Raw genomic sequence first — 21,737 nt, forward strand, 5'->3', positions numbered from 1 at the left:
TAGGGTCCTTTGAGTGATATATATATATATGTACCACTCTGCTTCTACGGCAGTTTTTGGTGCATGTATATTTTGTCAATTGATGATGATGTGCAATTGGTTTTTCCATGTTACAGGCAGTGGGACAAACTGGCTTAGTTCCAGTTACTTCCTGGCTACGTGGATCAGACTGTATTCTTTGAGTCACCACCGATTGCACCATGTGGTTTTGTTAACACTATTGCTTAGTGTTTATACACACAGCACACATAATCCTTCCAACAAATACCCAGTAATGGTGGTCATCTTTTATTACTACCATTCTGCAGATGATTATCTTCTGTAGGGAGAGGGGCTGTCAGAAGAAATATGTTCTCTGGATGCTACCCATATTTCTTATTACCTATTTGTTTTCATCCCAAGTTGAAACTTCTGCTATTAATTTGCTAGTGCCATTAATGTTTAAAGTAGGCATTTTAAAACACACACACACACACACACATGTCATTTCCTGCAGAAGGTCTTGGAGTAATTCACACATGTTCTACTTGGGAAACAGGGAAACAGCTCACTTCCTGTTTGTTCTTGTTCTTTCCTCAGGTGGTGGGATCATCCATGCCTCTGATTGGAGACCATCAGGAGGAAGATAAGCAGCTGATTGTGGAGCTGGTACTGTCACGCATGGCCCAGGTCATTCCTCGCACCCCAGTGCCCTCCCCTGTGCGCTCTGCCTCAGGACAGCATGCCCAGGTATTACGACTTTGTTTTTCATCATAAACACTAGTCATTACTCGTTTTTTGTTTTTCCCTTGTAGTTTATGTTTAGTCACTGCTTACTAGAAATGGAAGGAAAGGAGTCAGAAGGAGGAGGAAATGCTGGGTCAGAGCAGCAAACTGTCATACTGAAGTTTACAGTAGATTGTGGCAACAGTAGTGAGGGACCAGGCACAGGTTGCCTGCATTAGGACCAGGGTTAGTATCTGAAATTTCTCATTAAAGTTGTTGAGTCAGAAAGATGCAGAAGATTTCAGCATGAGGGACTCTTTGATTTGGATAGTTTTGATAACAAAAAACTCCTTTGTTTTTGATAATGGACAATTAGATGACTTAGGAAAACCTACACGGTGAAGTTAAAGTCAATATTTCTTTCTATCTATTTGATCTCAAGCACCCGGTGTTCTTCTATAATACTGTACAGATTTCATTTAACTGCCATGGATAATAGACGTTGGTAGATTGGTCTACTTTGAATTTGTCCAATCTCACTTTCAAGATCTTAAAGAGCAACTCTGCTGGATGTTATCCAGCGTTCTGTTTCCCACAGTAATTGCCAGCTAGAGGCCACTGTGAAATTCACAAGGGCCACCAGGTCCTCCTATTCATGGTTCTTAGCAATAGGCATTCAGAGGCATAGTGCCTCTAATTCTAGAAATACTGTATATAACCGTCTTAAGCAAAATGGCTATTATTTGTCTAATGTTTCTTAAAAGCCATGGAAGTTGGTGGCTGCCATAACAGTTTGTATTATGAAGAAGAATGCTTCTCTTCCGTTTTGATGCTTTTCCTTAGCTAAATTGCTATCATCACATCTGTCAAAACAAATTTCGCTGTTTAGACACAACACCCCCCCCCCCAATGTATTGCCAAGCATCTGGGGAAAAGGAAGGGCAAAGAAAACGCTTTGTTTGTCAATCCATTCCTCATGTTTTGTGATGAGTGTATATGGTTCCCAGTATTTGATGTCTCCAGTGGAGAAAGATTCCTCCATGTGTCATCTGTTTGTTGTTGTTGTTGTTGTTGTTTTTGACTGAATGTCTGAATGGGAAGCCTACTAGGGAAAGATTTAGAGACATTCTTGTATTACATGGACGATGCTACAAAGAAGATAGGATACTGCAGAAATAGGAAAATTATAGATGGGCAGAATGGGATAAAAGGAAAGAAGGATACATTTTGATGCATGCTCCTGCTTTTGTTTGTTTTCGTTCATAGGCTCAGTCAGCTCAAGCTGGACAGAGACAAGGCCCTCCAGCCCAACAGAGACCTCCACCCCAAGGTGAATCCTGCTTTGGGGGAAATTGTGGCTCAGGCGGGAGGCATCAGAACATTTTTTAAAGGGAATTTTAGCACATTGGGGAGGCTAAAAACAGTCTTCCCTCTATCTTTCAGGAGGACCTCAGCAGCCACCTCCAGGCTCCCAGCGCCCTCCATCTCAGCAACGCCCCCCTCCCCAAGGCCAGCAACTCTCAGGCCTTACCCCACAGCCCGGTGGTCCCGCAATGGGTCAGCGTCTGCCCAGCCCCACCACCCAGCAGCCCCCACCACAGGCTCAGCAACGTCCTGCAGGGCAGCGCCAGCCTGGACCTGGAGTCCAACAGTCTCGCCAGCAGGGACCACCCTCTGCTCCACAGTCCCCGCAGCCGCAGAGGGGGCCGAGCCCCAGTGGCGGAGGACAGCAACAGTGGCAGCAAGGCTCCCCCCCACAGCAGCAGCGGCCCGCAGGGGCTGGCCTGCCCAAGACAGCATCTGGGGGCCTCCCAGGGCAACAGCAGCAGCCCCAGCGCCTTCCAGCAGCTGGCAGTCAACCACGGCAGCATCCACGGCAGGGCAGTCAAGGGGGCCTGACCCAGCAGCGCCCACCGGGAGCAGGAGCACAGCAGCAGCGCCCAGCACCACCCACTACCCAGCAGCCGAGGCCCAGTACTCAGGGGCAGGGTCCCGGTGTCCCAGGGCAACAAGGGAACCGCCCTCCACCAAGCCAAGGAAAGCCACAAGTTGCCCAGAAACCCAGTCAGGATCTGCCTCCTCCACCCCAGCCCCAGCTGAAGTAAGCGTTGGACTCTTGGGTTCTCTGTGGAAGGGAGCAGGGTTAGGCAGGCTCCAAGACTTAATTTTTGCAATGTGGGGATTTTCTTCCTAGCTAAACAGGGGCATGGTAGGTTGCCACGGTGATCTGGTAACCTCAGATACTTAAGGGCACAAGCCGTGCTACATGCACTTTCCCCTAACACCAATTCAAGGATCACTTTTGCAAATTCAGTGTGTCGTCATTTTGTGTCCTTTTCACTTTTGTTCAAAGTTCACTAAGGGGTTAGGGGAGAATATTAAATGAAGGATGATTAGGTGTAGTAGGATGACAAGGCAGGGAAGAGAACGAAAGATCACACGCTTATAAGAAATTCTTCACTGACATTATAACACAGCTGTCTTGCTTTTTTTTTATGTTTGCTTTTGTTTGCCACTGTGAGAACTAGACACTACTTTTTATACAAAAAGATAACTCCTCCTGAAACAAAAAAAGAGTTACTTGATTCTCCACATATACAAGGTCATCATTCGAAAGGATGCGGGAAAAAAACCCCCCCTCATGTTTTAAGATGTCACGTTCCCAAGTTGAAATTTGAAAAAATGATTTTTCCAAAAAAAAAGTACACTTTAAAACCCCTAACTACAGTATATAAATCAATCCTTGCAGGATAATTTTGAAGCTGAGGGGTTGGCATAAATTTAGGAAAGATGTATCTCATCATCACTTGTGCTGCCTGTAACAAGTGTTTCCCATAGCCGTCTCTCAGGGGGGGCAAGGAAACAGGGATGAAATTGTTTGACCAGTGAAAGGGAGAGCAGAAAGTGTTACCCTCACTTTCAATTAGATTTGCAAATTATGCCAGTTATAGGAAGCCAGAGATCAACAAGAAGGTTTTTTTTTTTTTTGACAGAAGCAGTTACATACAAGGGCAGCAGCACTTATAGGGCTTCAGAAAAGCGCTTCTTGCTGAATAACTTCTTCAGATATTTTGCTGCAGCTCTTCGTTCGCCCAAGCTTGCCAAAATCACACAGAGAGTTCATGCTCTTCTGCTCTCCATTCAGCAGGATCCATCCATAATGAAAAGAAGGGGAAAGAATTGGAAGGGGAGGGAAAGGAGTTTCAATTAGAAGAAAATGACTGAGAATTTCCCTCTCCAAATTCTTTCAGCTTTTCTGTCATGTTTTCCTGCTGCGGGAATCATTTCGCTAGTCTTTCCCTACTGGATGCACCCTCCTTTGAAGTATTAAATTAGGGCTGAGGGGGGGACAATGTGGCCTCTCAATGGCCTTGCCCCCTTTGCAGCTTTGTGCTTGCTTCTTACCCTACTCTTGAGAAGGAGGGCAATGCTTCCCAAACTCCCCTTTCTTCTCTCCCAGCATTTCAGACAAAGCAAGTTCTGTTGCCTGACCTGATTTTAATAGTGTGTTTCTCATTTCTCCTCTCCGTCTACCCCTCCCTTCTTTCCTGGCCCCCCATTCCTCCCTCACTGTTCCTTAGCAAATCCCAGTCTCTGACCAATACCTTCCCCCTTGCAGAGGCACCGGTGCCGCGGGGCAGCCTTAGTCAGGATGAAGTGCGTGCTGAGAGCATCCGCAGCCTCCGACAGAGCTTCGCCAGCCTCTTCTCCGACTGAGAAACTTCCCCTCTCTACTGCGACCCTTCACTTCCCTGGGCCTAGATCCCTTTCCCTGTCTTCTGAGACTGCGAACCCCTTGTCCCTTCGCTGCTTTGACCCATTTCCCCATGGGAATGCTCTTCTAAAACGAATCTATTTATTTGTTTGTTTATTTTTAATCCCACCCTTTTTTTTTTTTTTGGAAGAATTTCTTCTGCCCTCCCCTCCATGAATGGCAATCCCATAGAAAGGGGGAAGCAATACGTATCCCTGGAGATCCCTGGGAAAAGGAATGGCACCTGCTGGAAATGGTCAGAGCTAGAAAATGGGTTGATATGAAATTCCCAGGCTTTTGAAGCCGGTCATTCTGAATGTAAAGAGGCTTGGTTGGTTTAAAATTAATTTGCTTGTGTACTTATTTCTTAGACTGATACAGCTGCTCATCTCATGTAGGTGACTCTGGGTGGCTTATAATGAAAACATTATCTGTACAGAGCAATTATCTGGAGAGAGAGTGATACATGTACACACACACATGCACCAAAACAGAACCTTCTCTACCCTAAATGCAACAAGAACTTCACAGTCTTCTGGGTAGAAGGCTCTGTTTATGTTCCCTTAAAATCCTAAATCTTCCCTCTGCCACCATCCTTCATTCTAAGAACCTCTTTTTTGCTCTGTTTTCTATGCCTAATTCTGTAGCATTTCTGCAGAATATATTATCCCCATGCAAATCAAACCTGCCGATTATCAGAGAGCTTCCTTCCTTCCATCAGGATCTCCCTTTTCATCCAGAGGCTGCAGATTTCTCAAGTCCACATCTATATAAATATGCAAACTTTATGCCTGGTTCTCTTCTCCCAGCCTAGGGGTTCCCAAGCTTGGGGAAAAAGGGAGAGGAGAGGGGTCTCCAGGGATCTCTATACATAGCATGAGGGAGGGGACTTTTCCTGGGACCCATGTCTGTGTTTGTGGCCACAAAGATGTCTATGTTGTTGTTTGTGAATAAGCCAGTCAATTGCCACTTGCCCTTTGCACAATCCTGTTGTCCCCATTCCTTAGCTGCCCGCTTCCAACTCTTGTTGCCTTGGCTGCAGGTTCCGCCCCCACTTCAGCAATGTGCAACTTTATTCCCATGCGTTTTGGTAACCGTATACTCGGCAAGCCTTAATCTAGACATACAATTCCTTTCCATCCTACCTCACACTGTTTTTTTCCCCCTCCACCTTCCTAATAGCACTGCAGAAAACTCCCAGTCTGTCACTCCACCGTAAGCTTTAGCACCTACTGATCATCAGGAAGGTGCTGGGCAGGGCCAATGAGGTACTTTATCCTCAAACCTTTTGCTAACCTGGTTTAGACCCCAGTTGTCATGGAGGAGAGACAATTGGCCAATATTTGAGTTTGTGGTGGAGAATGCAGTTGTTTTTGTCAAGCCCGTTTCCTGTTCTTCCTCCCACTTGGCCAATCAAATCTATCTGCTCTTCTCCCAAAACAGCCATAGTACTGCCACTATAGCCAAGGGATGCTTTTTCTATTTTGATGACTGAAGAAATAAAACTTCATCCCTGATGGACACATACAAAGGGTTCACACCCAAAAGCAGAACTTGGTCCCCTCCCTCTCCCCCTTGTATATAACTCAAGAGAGAAACTCCCCACTCTATTTTTGTGATTCTCCTTTATCCCTAAAGCTGTGTCAATTACTCTGTCCCCTTCTTTGAAAGATCATGGGGACAGGGCCACTTAATGCGTGATGGTCTGATAGCTGCAAAGTCACGTGTTGTAGCTGTGTTGTGACATGACGCTTTGAGCTGTGTTTGCAACTTAACTGTCAGGTTGGGGAGGGGGATGCAGCGGAGGCTCAATCCCTGTGTATTACACCCCCTTTCCATTCTTCAGCCTCTTCTCCCCAGAGATCTATTCCTTTGCCACCAAGAGATCTGGGAAGGACAATTTAAAGTGCTAACTTGGTATCTTTGTTATTTATTCTTGTCTGGAAAGTGCATCCCCCTCGCACACTATTTTGGTGGGAATAGAGGCCTTTCCTATTGCTGTGATTCTGTCTCTGTGAATCAAAGTTTCAATGGATCAGTGATGTAAAAAAACCATAAATAAATAAATATATCTATATTAAAAATCTGAGTGCTTGCTGGAAAATGCATGTTCTGTCACTGAAATGAAATCAATGCACACATAAAGACACTACATGTGCAGAGAGATGAAGCAAAAAGGGTATGACGATGACATCAGAATGGAGAAGCGAATCGATGACAGCAGGTATATGTAGTATGGGAAGAAAGGGATATGGATTTTCTTTTGTTTTTGTGGCCTCAAATCAACAACACGTAGATGTAATCTGTCCCTGCTGGTGAGCTTCCCAATGCACACATGGGTCCTGTTAAGATACAAAATGCTGGGTTACATGGATACTTATCTTGATTTGGCAAGATTCTTACTCTGTTTTGTTAACTTTGTTGATGTATCCTAGCAGTGAAAATAATTTTTTCAATATCCCACATTTTTAAGGGCCCTTCTTCACATTGAAACCTGTGAGACCAGTATGAAACATTATTTTAAAAACAGCATTTATTGTCGTATTACTTTTATTTTATAAACAAAATTCCAATGTAAAATAAGTAAGGGCCTACTGAATACACACAAACCATTTAAAGCAGCAGCTTGTTCATTATCATGGTAAAATGTGGCTGGGCAGCCATTTTGAAAAGGGCAGCAGTCCCATTTTCTGCCATGGATCATGTGGTCTGCCTTTTGTAGAAAAAAATTAAAGTCATTTAAAATCGAGGGGAATTTATGCTTAGGCTGCATAGCGCTTTGAACACAATAATTTTGAGTAAGAGGTTTAGATGCTATTTTATAGTACAATACAAAGATACACTGTTAATGTTGCAGCAACACTGTACCAAATCCTAAAAATTAGATTGCATGGTTACTACATTTCCCAATGTTGTTGGGAAATTGCTCCTTACTTCTGGGTTGCTTCTCGATGAGTTTCCACCCATTGCTTCTTGTCCTGGAAGCAAATGGACAGACACTGTTTTTAATTAAAGAGTTTTAAATACAACTGCTCCTCCCATAGTGACCACAATCAAGACTGGCAATTTTGTTGTTAAGTGAAGCGGTCACTAAAAGAGACCATAACTTTGCTTATGATCTTACTTCAGCTTACCTTTGTTGAAGTAAGGCCCTAAATATGAGCATTGTCTGTAAAGTTACTTTTTCATCACTCATAATTGGAAATGATCTCTAAATGCAGTTGTTAAATAAAGGTTACCTATATGCAATTATTGCCACTGGCATTACAGCAGCAATAGTCATGTGCTTGCACTGTATCATCTGGTATACAAAAAAATAACTCCTATAGTATCATGCTAGTTCTTCCTGAGGTGAAGGAGAGACCTTGCTTTTAGAGTTCTTTCTAAGGATGAGGAATGCTGAAAGTCCAAAATCCAGGTAAGTCGACTCTAGCCTCACATCACGCCTAGGCTGTGGGGCCAGGCCACTCCACTTCCATTTGATGGCAGCTCTGATTGTGACTCCTTGTTAGCAAAATAGGGAGAAGAAGCTGTAAAATGGGTTTCGCCTCATCAGAGGGAAGATGTATCCAAATTCATTTCTGGAAGGTACACATGGCAAACCTCTATGGTGCATTTCTTTACAGATACTCCTTGACTTACAACCATTTCTTTAGCAACTGTTTGAAGTTATCATGGCACTGAAAAAAGTACAGCCAGTCCCTGTACTTACAACTGTTGCAGCATCTGATCAAACTTCAAGAACTTGTCAGCCAGCGTGCATTCATGGTGACTGCAGTATCTCTGGTTCATTGATTGCCATGTGTGACCTTTCTAGCCACCTTCAGACAAGTAAATTCAACCAGGGAAGCTAGATGTGCTTAACAACCATGTGATTCACTTAACAACTATAGTGATTCACTTAACAACCATGGTAATAAAGATCCTAAAATTGGGCATCACTCAGCAATAGCAATAGTCCTTAGACTTATATATCGCTTCACAGTGTATTACAACCCTCTCTAAGTGGTTTACAAAGTCAGCATATTGTCCCCCAATAATCTGGGTCCTCATTTTATCCACCTCAGAAGGATGGAAGGCTGAGTCAATCCTGAGCCAGTCAGAATCGAACTGCCGGCAGTCAGCAGAATTAGCCTGCAATACTGCATTCCTACCACTGCACCACCATGGCTCTTACCATAGAACACAAACATGACTCTTAAGTTAAAACTATAGACTATAGATCAGTGGTAGTCAACCTGGTCCCTACTGCCCTCTAGTGGGTGTTCCAGCTTTCATGGTGGGCGGTTAGGGTTTTATCCCCTACTTTATCAATCACCATTACTGTGGAACCGGTGGGCGGTTAGAGATAATTTTACTACTAACAGAGATACAAAAGTGGGCGGTAGGTATAAAAAGGTTGACTACCCCTGCTATAGATCATAGTTTCTAGTTAACCACTGCCTTGCTTAGCAATGGAAATCCTGATCTCAATTATGGTCATAAGTCAAGGACTGTTTTGAACCAATTTGTATGCCACCCAACTCCTAATGACTCTTATTTATTGTTCCCTGTTTATAGGGTTTCTGGTGACAGGTTTGGCCAATGTAAAAAACAATAGGGTGAACTAACTAGACCTTTGGCTTGATTCAGCCAGCAAGCTTTCTGGATTGCCAGTGCTTCTTCTTTTGGAACAGCATAAAGAATATGATATCTTTCCTCTCTTCGGTCCTTGTGTCACATCAGTTACTGTTTCAGGACTTCCTGCTGTTTTCTCAGACTGTTTATCATGCTTACCACCACCATAACCACCCTGGCCCCAATTGTAGCTGTTGTCACCAAGTCTAATATGTTTTTCTTCTGCTTCCACCCTGTGATGACCTGGGGCGTGGCATGAAAGCAACACAGCCAGAGAACCAGTATGAGTTCCTTTATTGGCACTAGCTTTGCCTCCAACATCCCATTTACTCTCCGGCCTGGAGAAAAGCTCTCCCACAAACCTGCAGCAGCCTCTGGCTGCAGATACTCCAGTCCAAACACTGTAAGCAGAATGACTGCAATCAATCACTCCAGCAGGGCAAGATAATGAGTCCAAGAAGCATTCTTCCAGCAAGACAAGAACACAGAAGCACAGCAATAATTCAAACAGTCAGGAGGAATGCCAGGAATGCAGGCCAACAACTCTCAACACTAGATGAATTCAGCATGCGTTCCTGAAAAACGCCCCTCCCAACTGCCCTACCTTTAAGCTCCATCCCCAGGTGCACCTTGGGAAGGGGATTGGGGGTCTTCCTTGTAATCCACACAACCTATGTTGCTGTCTTCTGTGTTCTTCCCTGCATGACCTAGGATGAGGTGGGCATTGGTCTTTATCTGAACAGCATCTGCCTTGTTCTACCTCTTCCTTGCTCTGCCCAGCCTGACTTTGCTCTTCCCCAAAGTTTCCTCCAAAGCCAACAAAGCCACTCTCCCGCTCTCTGTCAGCTGTTCATCTTCCATCTTAGATTCAGATTCTGACGGAGGCATGACACACCCCTTCTTCCTGCATTTTTTCAATTTTTATTACCCGCTTTCTCCAAGATCTGATCACTCTTTCATTCGTCTATTTATTTCTCCAACCCATCAAAAAAGAAGAAAAGAAGAACAGATGTTTCCTTAATCAATAGAGGGTGCTAGAATACTGGGACATAGTATCACTGTTATAATCTCATGAAAAGAAAATGCTCTGTTCTACTACTTCCCTTCAGGAAAGAAGGCTATGAAACTGAGTCTGTAGCACCTCCAGCTGGTAAAGGAAATAGCTAGGTTAATTTTTTTGTTGTTCTCCCACATGATAAAATAAAATAAAACGTAAACATAAAAATTATAAATTTAAATAATAAATTGTTTTCAATTAAAGTATAATATATTCACTACCAAATTTACAATTAAAATCAATATAAAATTTAAAAAATGAACCCAACATTTGGAGCATAGTCCTTGACATGCTATTCAAAACCTGGCATGGCCCAGCAACCAAACTCTTTCCTGTTCTTGTTTTGGGCCAGTGATTGGTCTATCTATGTCTAGAGTAAATCTAGAGTAATCTAGATTAAAGCCTTCTGGACATTCAGATGCTAATGAAGGAAAAAGGAATCTGAAGGCAGAATTACAGTAGCAACATGGACCGTAAGCAGCATGAGTAGGAAAATTCAACACATTGAAAGATGAGATGAACTGATTTTACAATTGAGCATTAATGAATTGAAATGGCCTAGAATCGGGCCCCTCCGTTTGGAAGATTTTTTTTTTACTTGATTTTTTACTACTCAGGATATAAAAACCAAAGGAATGGTGTTGCTTTTACAGTAAGGACAGTTCTTGGATACAATGCAATCAGTGACAGAGTAACATCAATTAAAATTCACAGGTGGCCCTTTAATATGATAATTATTCACATTTATGTTCAACTACCAATGGAGAACAGGAAGTTGACAGGTTTTATGGTCAAGTTCAAGCTAATGACAGAACATGCAAGCAACTTGTGCTGCTTGTATTTTAAATATGGAATGTCAATGAAGGATACAGTAGGAAGGAAAACATAATTGAACAATTTGATCCAGTAAATAAAAATAAAGCAGAAGAATGCCTTATCGTGATGTGGCTGGTATATCCTGCTGACCAGTTGTTAAGAAAAGGGATTTTTGCGGTTACCTAACACTTAACAAAAAGAAGGAAAGAATTTCACCCCCCCCCCATCATAACTTGTTGCAATAGCAGAACCCTGTCAGGTTAATTAATTAATTAGCTTTTAGGCTCAGGAAGAATTGGCATCAAACTTTGTAAATTTTGGGTTGGAGACAAGACAAAGTGATATCATATGACTGAATGGACTATGGGAGTTGTCAAGTGCTGATGTAGCTGCAACTAAAGAAAGAACTGTTGACCAAACAACCTAAGTTTTTGCATTTTTCAAAATAAGTTTTCCATTCATAGAAAAAAACAATATGTGGTTGCCAGGAATCGAAAACCATTTTATGGCACATAACCAACCCAGCAATCCTGTAACTCTGATGTTTTAGCAGGGATAAACAACTTCCAAACATCATGCATGGACTGGGAAACCAGCACTTGAGTAATGAAAAAAAGAAAAGGAAAACCAAACAGAAAAGAAAAAAAAAACAGAGAGGAGGAAGAGATATGGATGAAGACACAAAAAGCCAAGAAGGCAACTAGAGTAGAGTCAGGCAGGGGAAGAAATGCAGTGTTTGAGATGACCAAATGATAGAAAAGCTGAGAGCAGAAAAAAAGTGACCAAGAAACATTTTATGGAATGGATGGAGAGGGACGGAAGGGGAACAGAAGTAGTGGGGAGGGACAGAAGGGGTGTGAAAGTGTTGAGCATCACTGAAAACAAACATGGCCCCTCACTTCTTCTCCCCCCCCCCTTTTCTTCTCTTCTGACTGTATTTAACTTGCTTATTGACCGATAAAATGATCACTCACGTATTGTATTCCTGTGATCTCTCTTTGGAATGGCCTTTAAAATCCTTATTTTACAGATGAGGACTGGCGAAACCAAGAGAGCATGTCATCTCTCATGAACATTAAAACTGAGAATGGGGATTCTGAATCGGTGAATGTGGTCTGCACTCTTGTTTCCCACACACCCAACCCTGTCAAGGAATTGCACAGCAGCAGTCCAAATGAAGTCAAAGACACTGATGCAAACCTGTGGGTTTATATAAATAAATATATTTTGTCATTTATATTTACAAGAAACAAGATAGTCAGGAACACAGAAACATCATGAGGTAAATCAGACACCACACAGAACACATAGAAGAAAGGTGGGGATGGAAGGGAAACTCACCCTTTAACCCCCCCACAGCAACCAAACATAGCATAGATTGCCTCATGCATGAGCCAACAGTTTCCAATCAACTACAACTGTGTGTTCTGGCCCATTGTGTATTTTACTGTTCCAGCTCCTAAATTCAATATCCTAATAAACCCTAACTTATTATACACTCCATTGCCTTACCAATAGTGAGACAAGCTGATCTCGTTTTCCTGGCCATTGCGGAACCAACAGAGCCATTAATTTATGAGTTGCATTCTTACATTTCACTTGCTGTAAGGTTTTGAGGATGCAAGGCTAGACTAGCTCTACATGTTCCACCTCCTTATGCAGTTACATCCATCCATCCATCCATCCACCCATCCATCCATCCATCCATCCACCCATCCATCCATTTAAGAACATAGCAATATAAAAGGAATGCAGGTGCATCAGAACACGAGATCTTTCAGGAAGTCCAGCATGAGAATAAGAGGGCACATTTTTTTCAGCGCTTCTAATCCTGGATTGTCTATGTACCATCCATTACTTGGTTAGTTGTAGACTTTCCTTCATGTACAGCACTGTTTCTGTTCTCTTATAGCTGTTTTTGCAAAAAGCTGTTGTGTCATCCAGTAGCAAACTGTGTAACTTCTTTTTATTTCTATGTACAAGTACCTTTATTTTACCTGCCCTGAATCTGCGATTGATCAATTTCATGTGAGGATGTCAAGATACACTTATTAGGATCAAGGGAGCGTGCAGTGTCTCTTCACATTTCCTCTCTCATGTCCCATATCAAGCCCATTGTGTTACAAGAGTACTCCACAGTTCTCGGTCCAAAGCTACAGTCTCTGCATCCTTCCATTTAGAGTTGATGTTTTTCAGATCTTCCTGTTATATGGTCCCGGGTTTTTGTTTGGCCTTCCTCTTTTTCTCTACTTCATCCAATTGATTGTGGTCTTTGCTGGGCATTGTTCACTCATGCAGAGCACATTTTACATCCTGATTATTTTAGTAAACATTTATATCTAATTTGAAATTGCTCACAATCTTGTCTCCTTGGATGGTAATGGAGAAAACTGGGCTGTTAAACCTGCATGTACATGGTTGTTGTTTCCAGTTTGTTTGTCTTAGTTGATAGTTCCTTGTTTGGAGTATTGTTCACTGTTAAACCTGTTAAACCCATGTATCTTTTTTTAAAAAATAAATTTTATTCAGTGTACACATTAAAAACATTGAACGTAGTGGTCTTTGACATACTTTTTTGTCAGTGCATATTACATCCAGAAAGAAATTATGTACATTTTCCCCAACACTTTATTTGGTTTTTCTGCTGGAAATTATGTACATTTATTTATATGTATATACATATATACATTTGAACTTTATAATTTTTAATTCTTTCTCATTACTCCTCGAATAAGTGGTCCCTCACATCCTCCCTATTTCACCTTTAATTCTTATTCCAGTTTTATGAACTCCCTTTCATATTCCTCCAATAGTAGAATTTATTCCATATTTTGTGGTATTCTGACTTGTCTTTATCCTTCAGTTCTAATGTCAACCTATCCATTTTGGTGCATTGTAGTACATTTTGGTGCATTGTAATATCTTATCAAACGTATCATCCTCCCTAGGAATTTCTCTTGCCTTCCAATTTTGATCATTCTTGCTGCTGTGATTACGTGTATTATTAGATAAGTATCAGCTTTGCTAAACTTCTCTTCCATTATTCCCAGTAAGAACATCTCAGGTTTATAACAAATTTTTACCCCCATCATTTCCTCTAGCCATGACCAAATTCTGTACCAGGACTCCTGAGCCTTTTTACAGGACCACCATACATTCTTACTATGTTACAGAGCCCCTGATTATGACATCAAACATGCAAACAAGCTAAATACACTACTAACATGGGCAGCATCCTGCCCACATGCTTTTATCTTTCTTGGTGACTTCAATCTACCTCATATTAACTGGACCCTTAATGAATGTACAACTGAACCCATACATGCAACCTTCTACAATGCTGTAACAAATCTGGGACTGGAACAACTAGTAACCAACAATACTAGGCTTAACAATTGCCTCGATCTCATCTTCTGCAATAGTTTGAATTCAATTTACGGAATACAAATTAAAGAACCCTATTCCAATAGTGACCACAACATGATTGACTTTTGTCTCAACATATGTCCATACAAAAATCATCACAATGACGGAATCCCCAATTATAACTTCAAAAAAGGCAACTATGATTGACAATTTCTATTCACTGGATGCAATACTGTTGAAGACCATTACAACATATTTTTACTTGAAGTCAAAAGAGTCATCAAACTATATGTACCAATAACAACTCCCAAAACCAGAAAAAACAAATTACCTATAACAATAAGGAAACTTCAATCCAAAAAGAAATCACTTTGGCGGAAAAACAAATCTGGTCATGTTGCCAACTTCAAAAGCTGATACAAAAATTTATGCCACCAGATAAAGGCTGAATGCACCATTATCACATTGAACAAGAAAACCTTCTACGCACCAATTCCACCCGTGCTTTCTACAATTTTGTAAACAACAAACTAAAAGACTCAAGGTCCATCCCACCCCTGAAAGGGCCTAATGGTAAAGACTGCAATGATGACACCATTAAAGCCAACCTCTTTAGCACATTCTTTGGCTCAGTATTTATAAAGAGCAATGGATCATGCCCAATATTTCCTAGCCAAACCACAGACAACTACAATGATCTAATGCATATTGATTTTACAGAAGACATTGTTGAAAAAGCACTGCACAATCAAAAACCATCTCTATCTATTGGATCAGACAGAATATGGAGCTACTTCTTAAAAAAGCTACCCACTGCCATAGCCGAAGCTCTAAGCATAATCTTTGAAAAATCTTTCAGGACCAGCTCCTTGCCAAAACTATGGTCACAAGCCACGGTCATCCTCATCTTCAAAAAGGGAGACCCCAGCCTAGTTGAAAATTACAGACCAATTTCTTTATGCTGCATCACCTGTAAAGTCATGGAATCAATTATTAACCAATCCATTATCCTCCACTTAGAGACAAACAACCTACTCTCTAATAAACAATTTGGTTTTAGGAAAAAACTATCAAGTAATCTGCAACTCTTACACTGCAAAAACATATGGACCACACAACTCAATCAGGGCAAAGCAATAGACGCAATCTACATAGACTTCTGTAAAGCCTTTGATTCAGTGAAACATGACAAACTACTACTAAAACTAAAATCTTATGGTATCTCTGGACACCTGCAAAACTGGATAGAAGCATTCCTGTCAAACAAATGGTCAAAATTGGGAGCATCCTATTAAATTCTGTACCTGTCAACAGTGGTGTCCCCCAAGACTGTGTTCTAGGACCAACTCTTTTCATACTCTACATAAATGACCTCTGTGATCATATTAAGAGCGACTGCATTCTCTTCGCTAATGATGTAAAGCTATTCAATACCACAGACAATACTGCTACCCTTCAAAAAGACCTTGACTATGTATCAGAATGGTCAAATAAATGGCAAGTTCAAATCTCAACAAAGAAATGCTCTGTCCTACATATTGGCAAAAAAAAATCAGAAAATAAAATACAGGCTGAATAGTCAAGACCTTGTTGATGATCCAAACTCTGTCAAGGATCTTGGAGTAATCTCTAATGATCTATGTAAGTGCTAGAGCCCACTGTAACTACATAGCCAAAAAGGTGTTAAGAGTTGTTAACCTAATCTTATGTAGCTTCTTCTCTGATAATATTACGCTACTAACTAGAGCATACAAAACGTTTGCTAGACCAATATTCGAATACAGCTCATCAGTCTGGAACCCACATTATGTATCTGATATTAACACATTAGAGAAAGTCCAGAAATATTTCACAAGAAGAGTTCTCTACTCCACTACTCATTGCAGAATATCTTATGCCACCAGACTTGAAATTCTAGACCTAGAAAACCTAGAACTACGTCGCCTTTGGTCCGATCTAAGTAGAGTATATAAAATCATACATTGCAATGTTCTACCTGCCAATGAATACTTCAGCATCAACCAAATCAATACAAGAGCAAACAAGAGATACAAACTCAAGGTTAACTACGCCAAACTAGATTGCAGGGAATACGACTTCAGCAACAGAGTGGTCAATGTCTAAAATACTCTACCTGACTCTGTGGTTTTTTCCCCAAACCCCCAAAACTTTAACCTATACTATTGACCTCACCCCTTTCCTAAGAGGTCTGCAGGGCGCATGCATAAGCGCACCAACGTGCCTCCCGTCCCTGTCCCATTGTTTCTTTTATATTTCTTATATGTATCCATGTATTCATAACTATGTTTTTACTTATGCCTATTATCTTGTAAGCAACTGACAAACCAAATAAAATAAATAAATAAATAAATCAGAGCCATCCTAGATTTCTATGAAATAAATGGGACTGAAAGGAGATTAGGAGATCATGTCTTTCAATCACAGCATCAATCCTAGGAAAATCCCAATCTCTTTGTTGAGAAGATGGTTTCCCCTACCTAGCTCATCCTTTCAGAAAGTGGTAAAACTGAGCTTTTCCATTCTTGAATGGCACCTTGCTATTAACTTGTGAATTGTTGGGGAATTATCATAGAATTGCTGTTTTTCAGAAACCTGTTTTTAGGATAGTAAATTGTACTGTGTTTGTTTGTTTACCATGGCTTATTAATGATATTTATGATGGATGGTTTTTTCCCCCTTTTGTACATAGCAAGATGGAATGTCATGGGGAACATACACATCTGAAAAATAAATGACACTCTTCAATCACTTATTTTATTTCATTTCATTTATTAGATTTATTTGATGCTCATCTTATCTTGAACATTTGCTTTCTTGTAATAAACATTCAGGTACATATAGTTTATTTGTTATTCTCTAAGCAGTAGTATACTGATAGCCAAGGCCATGAATTTTATAACTGTGTACAGATGGTACTGCAATCCTTACCGGCGACACTGTTCAGTTTCTTTTTCTGTGTATCCTTTATTTTATTCCATGGTTTTGCAAAGTTGCACAGTTTGATTTGAGGTCTATTTTCATTAACTGACCCTTTTGAAATACAAAAGATACATAACAGTGGTGTAAATATGTAACTGATAAGATTTCTTCACAGTAACTTGTCAAAACTCCATGACAATTTTCTGGCATTTGCTCCACCTTTTAAGTAGGGATTGATGTCAGTTCCAAACAAGCCAACTTTGTCCCTTTCTAAACATTTGTTATTTATTTAGTGTGTGGCATACAATGTCACAGAAATCTACACACGGTAGACCCTATGCAGTCCTGACAGTCTAAATTACATTAGATCCAAAAATGGGATGAAAAGTGACCAAGAAATAATATAGACTAGATTAGGAATAATGATATATTTGGGGGAATTAAAAAACAAGCAGTAGTCAAGGGATGGACATTGCATGGTGGCCACAAATGCAGATACAATATCAATACGAGAAATTTGCTAAAATATATGCTTTTAATAAAGAATTAACAGAATTGGACCAGATACTAACTGGAACTGATGACAAATTGCTAAAGAAAATATATTGTTATTATTGGGTATTAAACTGAAAGTGAGCAGGTAAAGAAGACAATGATTGTTTGGGCTAAACATTTGGGAATTATACAAATGGAAGAAAGTGTGGGATCGAAATGTTAAACTGAACTATGTCAGCTGCATATAAAGAAAATTTTTATAAAAAGTTTTACAAATGGCATTTTGTACCAACAAGATTAGCGAAAATTTATAAGGATAGATCTACTAAATGTTGGAAATGTGATCAAACATCTGGTTCATATTAACATGCGTGGTGGACATGTCCACAGGCTAAAAATTATTGGATATAAATACAATACATACTTGGTTGAAAAAAATGATAATACAGCATATAGATATGAAACCAGAAATATTTTTATTGGGCATTCTACCAGAAAAATACGATAAAGAGACTATATACGTGATTTTACATGTACTAACAACAACTAGAATTGTGTATGCTCAACAGTGGAAGTGTGATGAGATCCCAAGAGATGAAAAGGTAATTAAGAAAGTATTAGAATGTACAGAAATGGATAGACTAACACATACTATTAAAGACAAAGAAGAAACTAAATGCTTTTTAACATGGGACTTATTTTACTGATGGTTAGACAATAAAAACAGAAATTAGAAAGAAAGGAACATAAAAAGGATAAGTGTTAAAATGGAAATTTCTAAAATGGACAAAAATATTGTTACCACAGTAATATTATTCTGATGCATGTTATTGTAAATGCCTTGATTATGATTGCCTAAAAATAATTGTACCCAGACAACACCTTATTTAATTGAAATGGAATTTTTATATATTATACTAATAAAACAAAACTTTTTTAAAAAAAGGAATAATGATTATATTGAAAATATTAATATGCAATGTGCCATCCTCTTTAATTTATATATGCATTAATTGTGCTGTTACTTGTTAATTGGTATTCTCTACCTGAAACAAGGTATTCTTCATTGAAAGAGCCTCTGTGTAGATATCCGCAGAAAGACTGTGATTCTGGGCTGTAGAGAAACTTTGCACTTCTTAGTTTCTCTGGACCCTTGTATATCTTCAGAAAGAAAGAAAAATTCAGTATATGATAAGGACAAGAGAAGGTCAGAAGAATTTGTCATGAGAGGAACAATATCCCTTCACAAAAGACTGAATATCTGTCAACTTGCTCTTCATCATATGTTTCAGAACGTTGGCAGGCTTACCTCGATGGGCTGAATAGTAAACTTATTTATGATCATATACGAAGGAGACTCAGGATCCTGCATGACACTTTTAAATTCGACCCTCATCACTGCAGAGAGACAGAAAGAGAGGGAGAGAGGTTTTCCAGTAAGAGGTTTATTTTATTTATTTATTTATTTTTGTCAATTGCTTACAAAATAATAGGTATAAAGTAAAAACATAGTTGTGAATACATGGATATATATAAGAAAAATAAAAAAATAAAAATAAAAGAGACAATAGGACAGGGACGGTAGGCACGCAGGTGCGCTAATGCCCGCCCCCTACAGGCCTCTTAGGTCTGTAGATTTCTGAATAAAAAAGCAAACTAGATGGTGCTGTGTAGTCTTCTGCACAAAGGCTTCTGAAATAAGTAATATGTTTGGCTTTCAAGCCATAGAAATGATTTTACTGCAATTGGAAGGATTAACGCTGGCAGCAAAACCTGCAAAGTAAGGAAGTGGGGAGTACTAAAAGATGGAAGGGAGAAAAACATTCATTCTCAAAACTCACCGAACTCATCTTTGCAACATGCTTCCTGGAGAGATGTTCGCTCACATTTGCAGGCCTCTGTGAGATCTCCCAAGAACATGAGAACAAGGAAGCTGGCTAGGAAAAATCCATGTGGTTTTGTAGTATCCATTTCTTGCCACTTATGAAGCCGGTCACTTAGAACAGAGGAGATGTTTTCCTTCTGCAGCAGTCTTTCTGGAAGAGCGTTGAGTGAGAAACACCAGCTGCAGATTGAAGGCAAAGTGGTGTTTGATATGGTCCTAGAATTGGTCTTAGGACGATTCGAGTCCTGAAATATAAGGAAGGAACATGGGTGCTTCATCCTGTGGGACAAATTGAGATTTAAAGCTTTGTCCCTCTGGGAGTCACTCTCCACAGGACCAAAACCTTAGCACAGCCAGAATACCATAGCTTAGTTGTAGAAAAGAAACATATGACAAGTTAGCCTCAAAGGCACATCATACACCACATACTGTATATAATTTGTCAGTTTCCTGATAATGTTATTCCACCCCTCAACAAAATCAGAGATTTCTATGGGAGTCCAGGAAAGAGAGTCCCCTTCAAAGGGGAGAAGGGTCTGAGGCATGGAAGAACACCTTTAGGATAAGAATTATTGTCTTAATACAAGTATTTTATTCTTATTAGTTTCAAATAAGTCATTCCTTCTGGTTCAACTCCATTCATTCTCTTGATAACTTCTTCTATAATTTTTTTGCTATTGATTACTTCTTAGAGCTTCCTTCCTTCCTTCCTTCCTTCCTTCCTTCCTTCCTTCCTTCCTTCCTTCCTTCCTTCCTTCCTTCCTTATTTATAACTTCCAAAATGAGGCCACCTTTTATGCTTTATCATTGGCCAGAAACAAATCACTTTGGCTGTATTCTAATGGTAGTTATCGACAAACCAACAATTGGCCCAGATTCCCATCTCCTAACATTTGCACTGCATGTTGTTATCTTGCAGCAACCCCCACTTGAGGATATTGGTCTAATATTTAAGCACTCCCACCCTTTGCCTATTCAATGTCCTCCAAGTAAGATAGGGGCAATCAAATCCATCAGCCACATTCTCTTCTGGCATTATTTCTTGTTCTGTGAATTCTTTCGTCCATCTTCTAATATGTTTTTGCTCCTGTGGGCCTTCAAGCATATTTCTTTGTGCCATAAAAGTCTTCCTAGATCTAAGTTGATGAATTTGAAGCACCTGTCCATTCAGAGAATGGTGGGAATCTTTCTGTTGTTTGGGTCCCTAACCATCTGTTGCTACTACTCTCCTAATCCACAGTGGAGCAATACCAAAAAGAGGACACTCTTTCTCAATTGGTGTGGGTTTAAGGCATCTTGTCATGATGCACACTGCTTCATTGTCAGCAATGTCAACTGGCTCTCTGTGTGTGGAGGCACTCCATAGGAAAGCCAATTTGGTGCCGTGGTTAAGGCACTGGGTTAAAAGTGCCTTGACCACCACTACAACTGCACTGCTGAAATACACAGGCCAAAAACGATGTCTGCAGAGTGAGTGGCTGAGCACTGCATACTGTATATAATTTGTCAGTTTCCTGATAATGTTATTCCACACTCTAACTTTAGCCTTAGTATTCAGGCAATGTTGTTTAAATGAAAGTGTCCTATCAAGTCTCACACTGAGATACTTTGGTGCAATGCAATACTGTATTCGATTCTCTTGCCATGCAACTCAACCCCTGCACCTCGATTTCAAGGATGAAAAGCACATACTTCGGTCTTGCATGGATTGGGCGGCATATGATTGATGGTATATAATACGGTCCTAATTTTCAAGGGCTACAGTGAGCCTTGCAACTAACTCATCAAACCTTGATCCTTCTGTGGCCACTGCTATATCATCTGCACAGAGAAAGAATCATGTATTGTCAGCAGGGATGGGTTTCAAAAATTTTAGCAACAGGTTCTCTGTCCAGTTGCTGGGTGGGCGTGGCCATGGTGGGCGTGATGTAGTTGGCCTCCTGCACCCCTCATGGGGGGAGTTTTTGCCCTCCCCAGGCTCAGGAGGCTTTCCTTGAGCCTCTGGGAGGGCAAAAACAGCCTTCCCAAGCCTCCACGCATCCCCTACACTTACTGGTATCCAAAACGGCCCATGTGAGGATTCCTGGGAGGGGCAGGTCTGG

The 21,737-nt window shown here is 40.5% G+C and overlaps 1 protein-coding gene across 1 annotated transcript in view; it reads left to right on the plus strand.

Moving 5' to 3' along the window:
• Window positions 1-6,548, plus strand: part of SYN1 (synapsin I) — a 102,408-nt gene extending 95,860 nt beyond the window's left edge. The window contains exons 10-13 of the mRNA XM_026711633.2: window positions 580-729; window positions 1,972-2,035; window positions 2,149-2,806; window positions 4,287-6,548. Coding sequence (XP_026567418.1) covers window positions 580-729; window positions 1,972-2,035; window positions 2,149-2,806; window positions 4,287-4,422 — 1,008 coding nt within the window. The 3' untranslated portion in view covers window positions 4,423-6,548. The remainder of the gene's footprint in view (window positions 1-579; window positions 730-1,971; window positions 2,036-2,148; window positions 2,807-4,286) is intronic.
• The last annotated feature ends 15,189 nt before the right edge of the window (window positions 6,549-21,737 follow it).

The sequence above is a fragment of the Pseudonaja textilis genome, chromosome 2 (genome assembly GCF_049901715.1).
Source record: "Pseudonaja textilis isolate UNSWEBS1 chromosome 2, rPseTex1.2, whole genome shotgun sequence".
NCBI classification, from domain to species: Eukaryota; Metazoa; Chordata; class Lepidosauria; order Squamata; family Elapidae; genus Pseudonaja; species Pseudonaja textilis.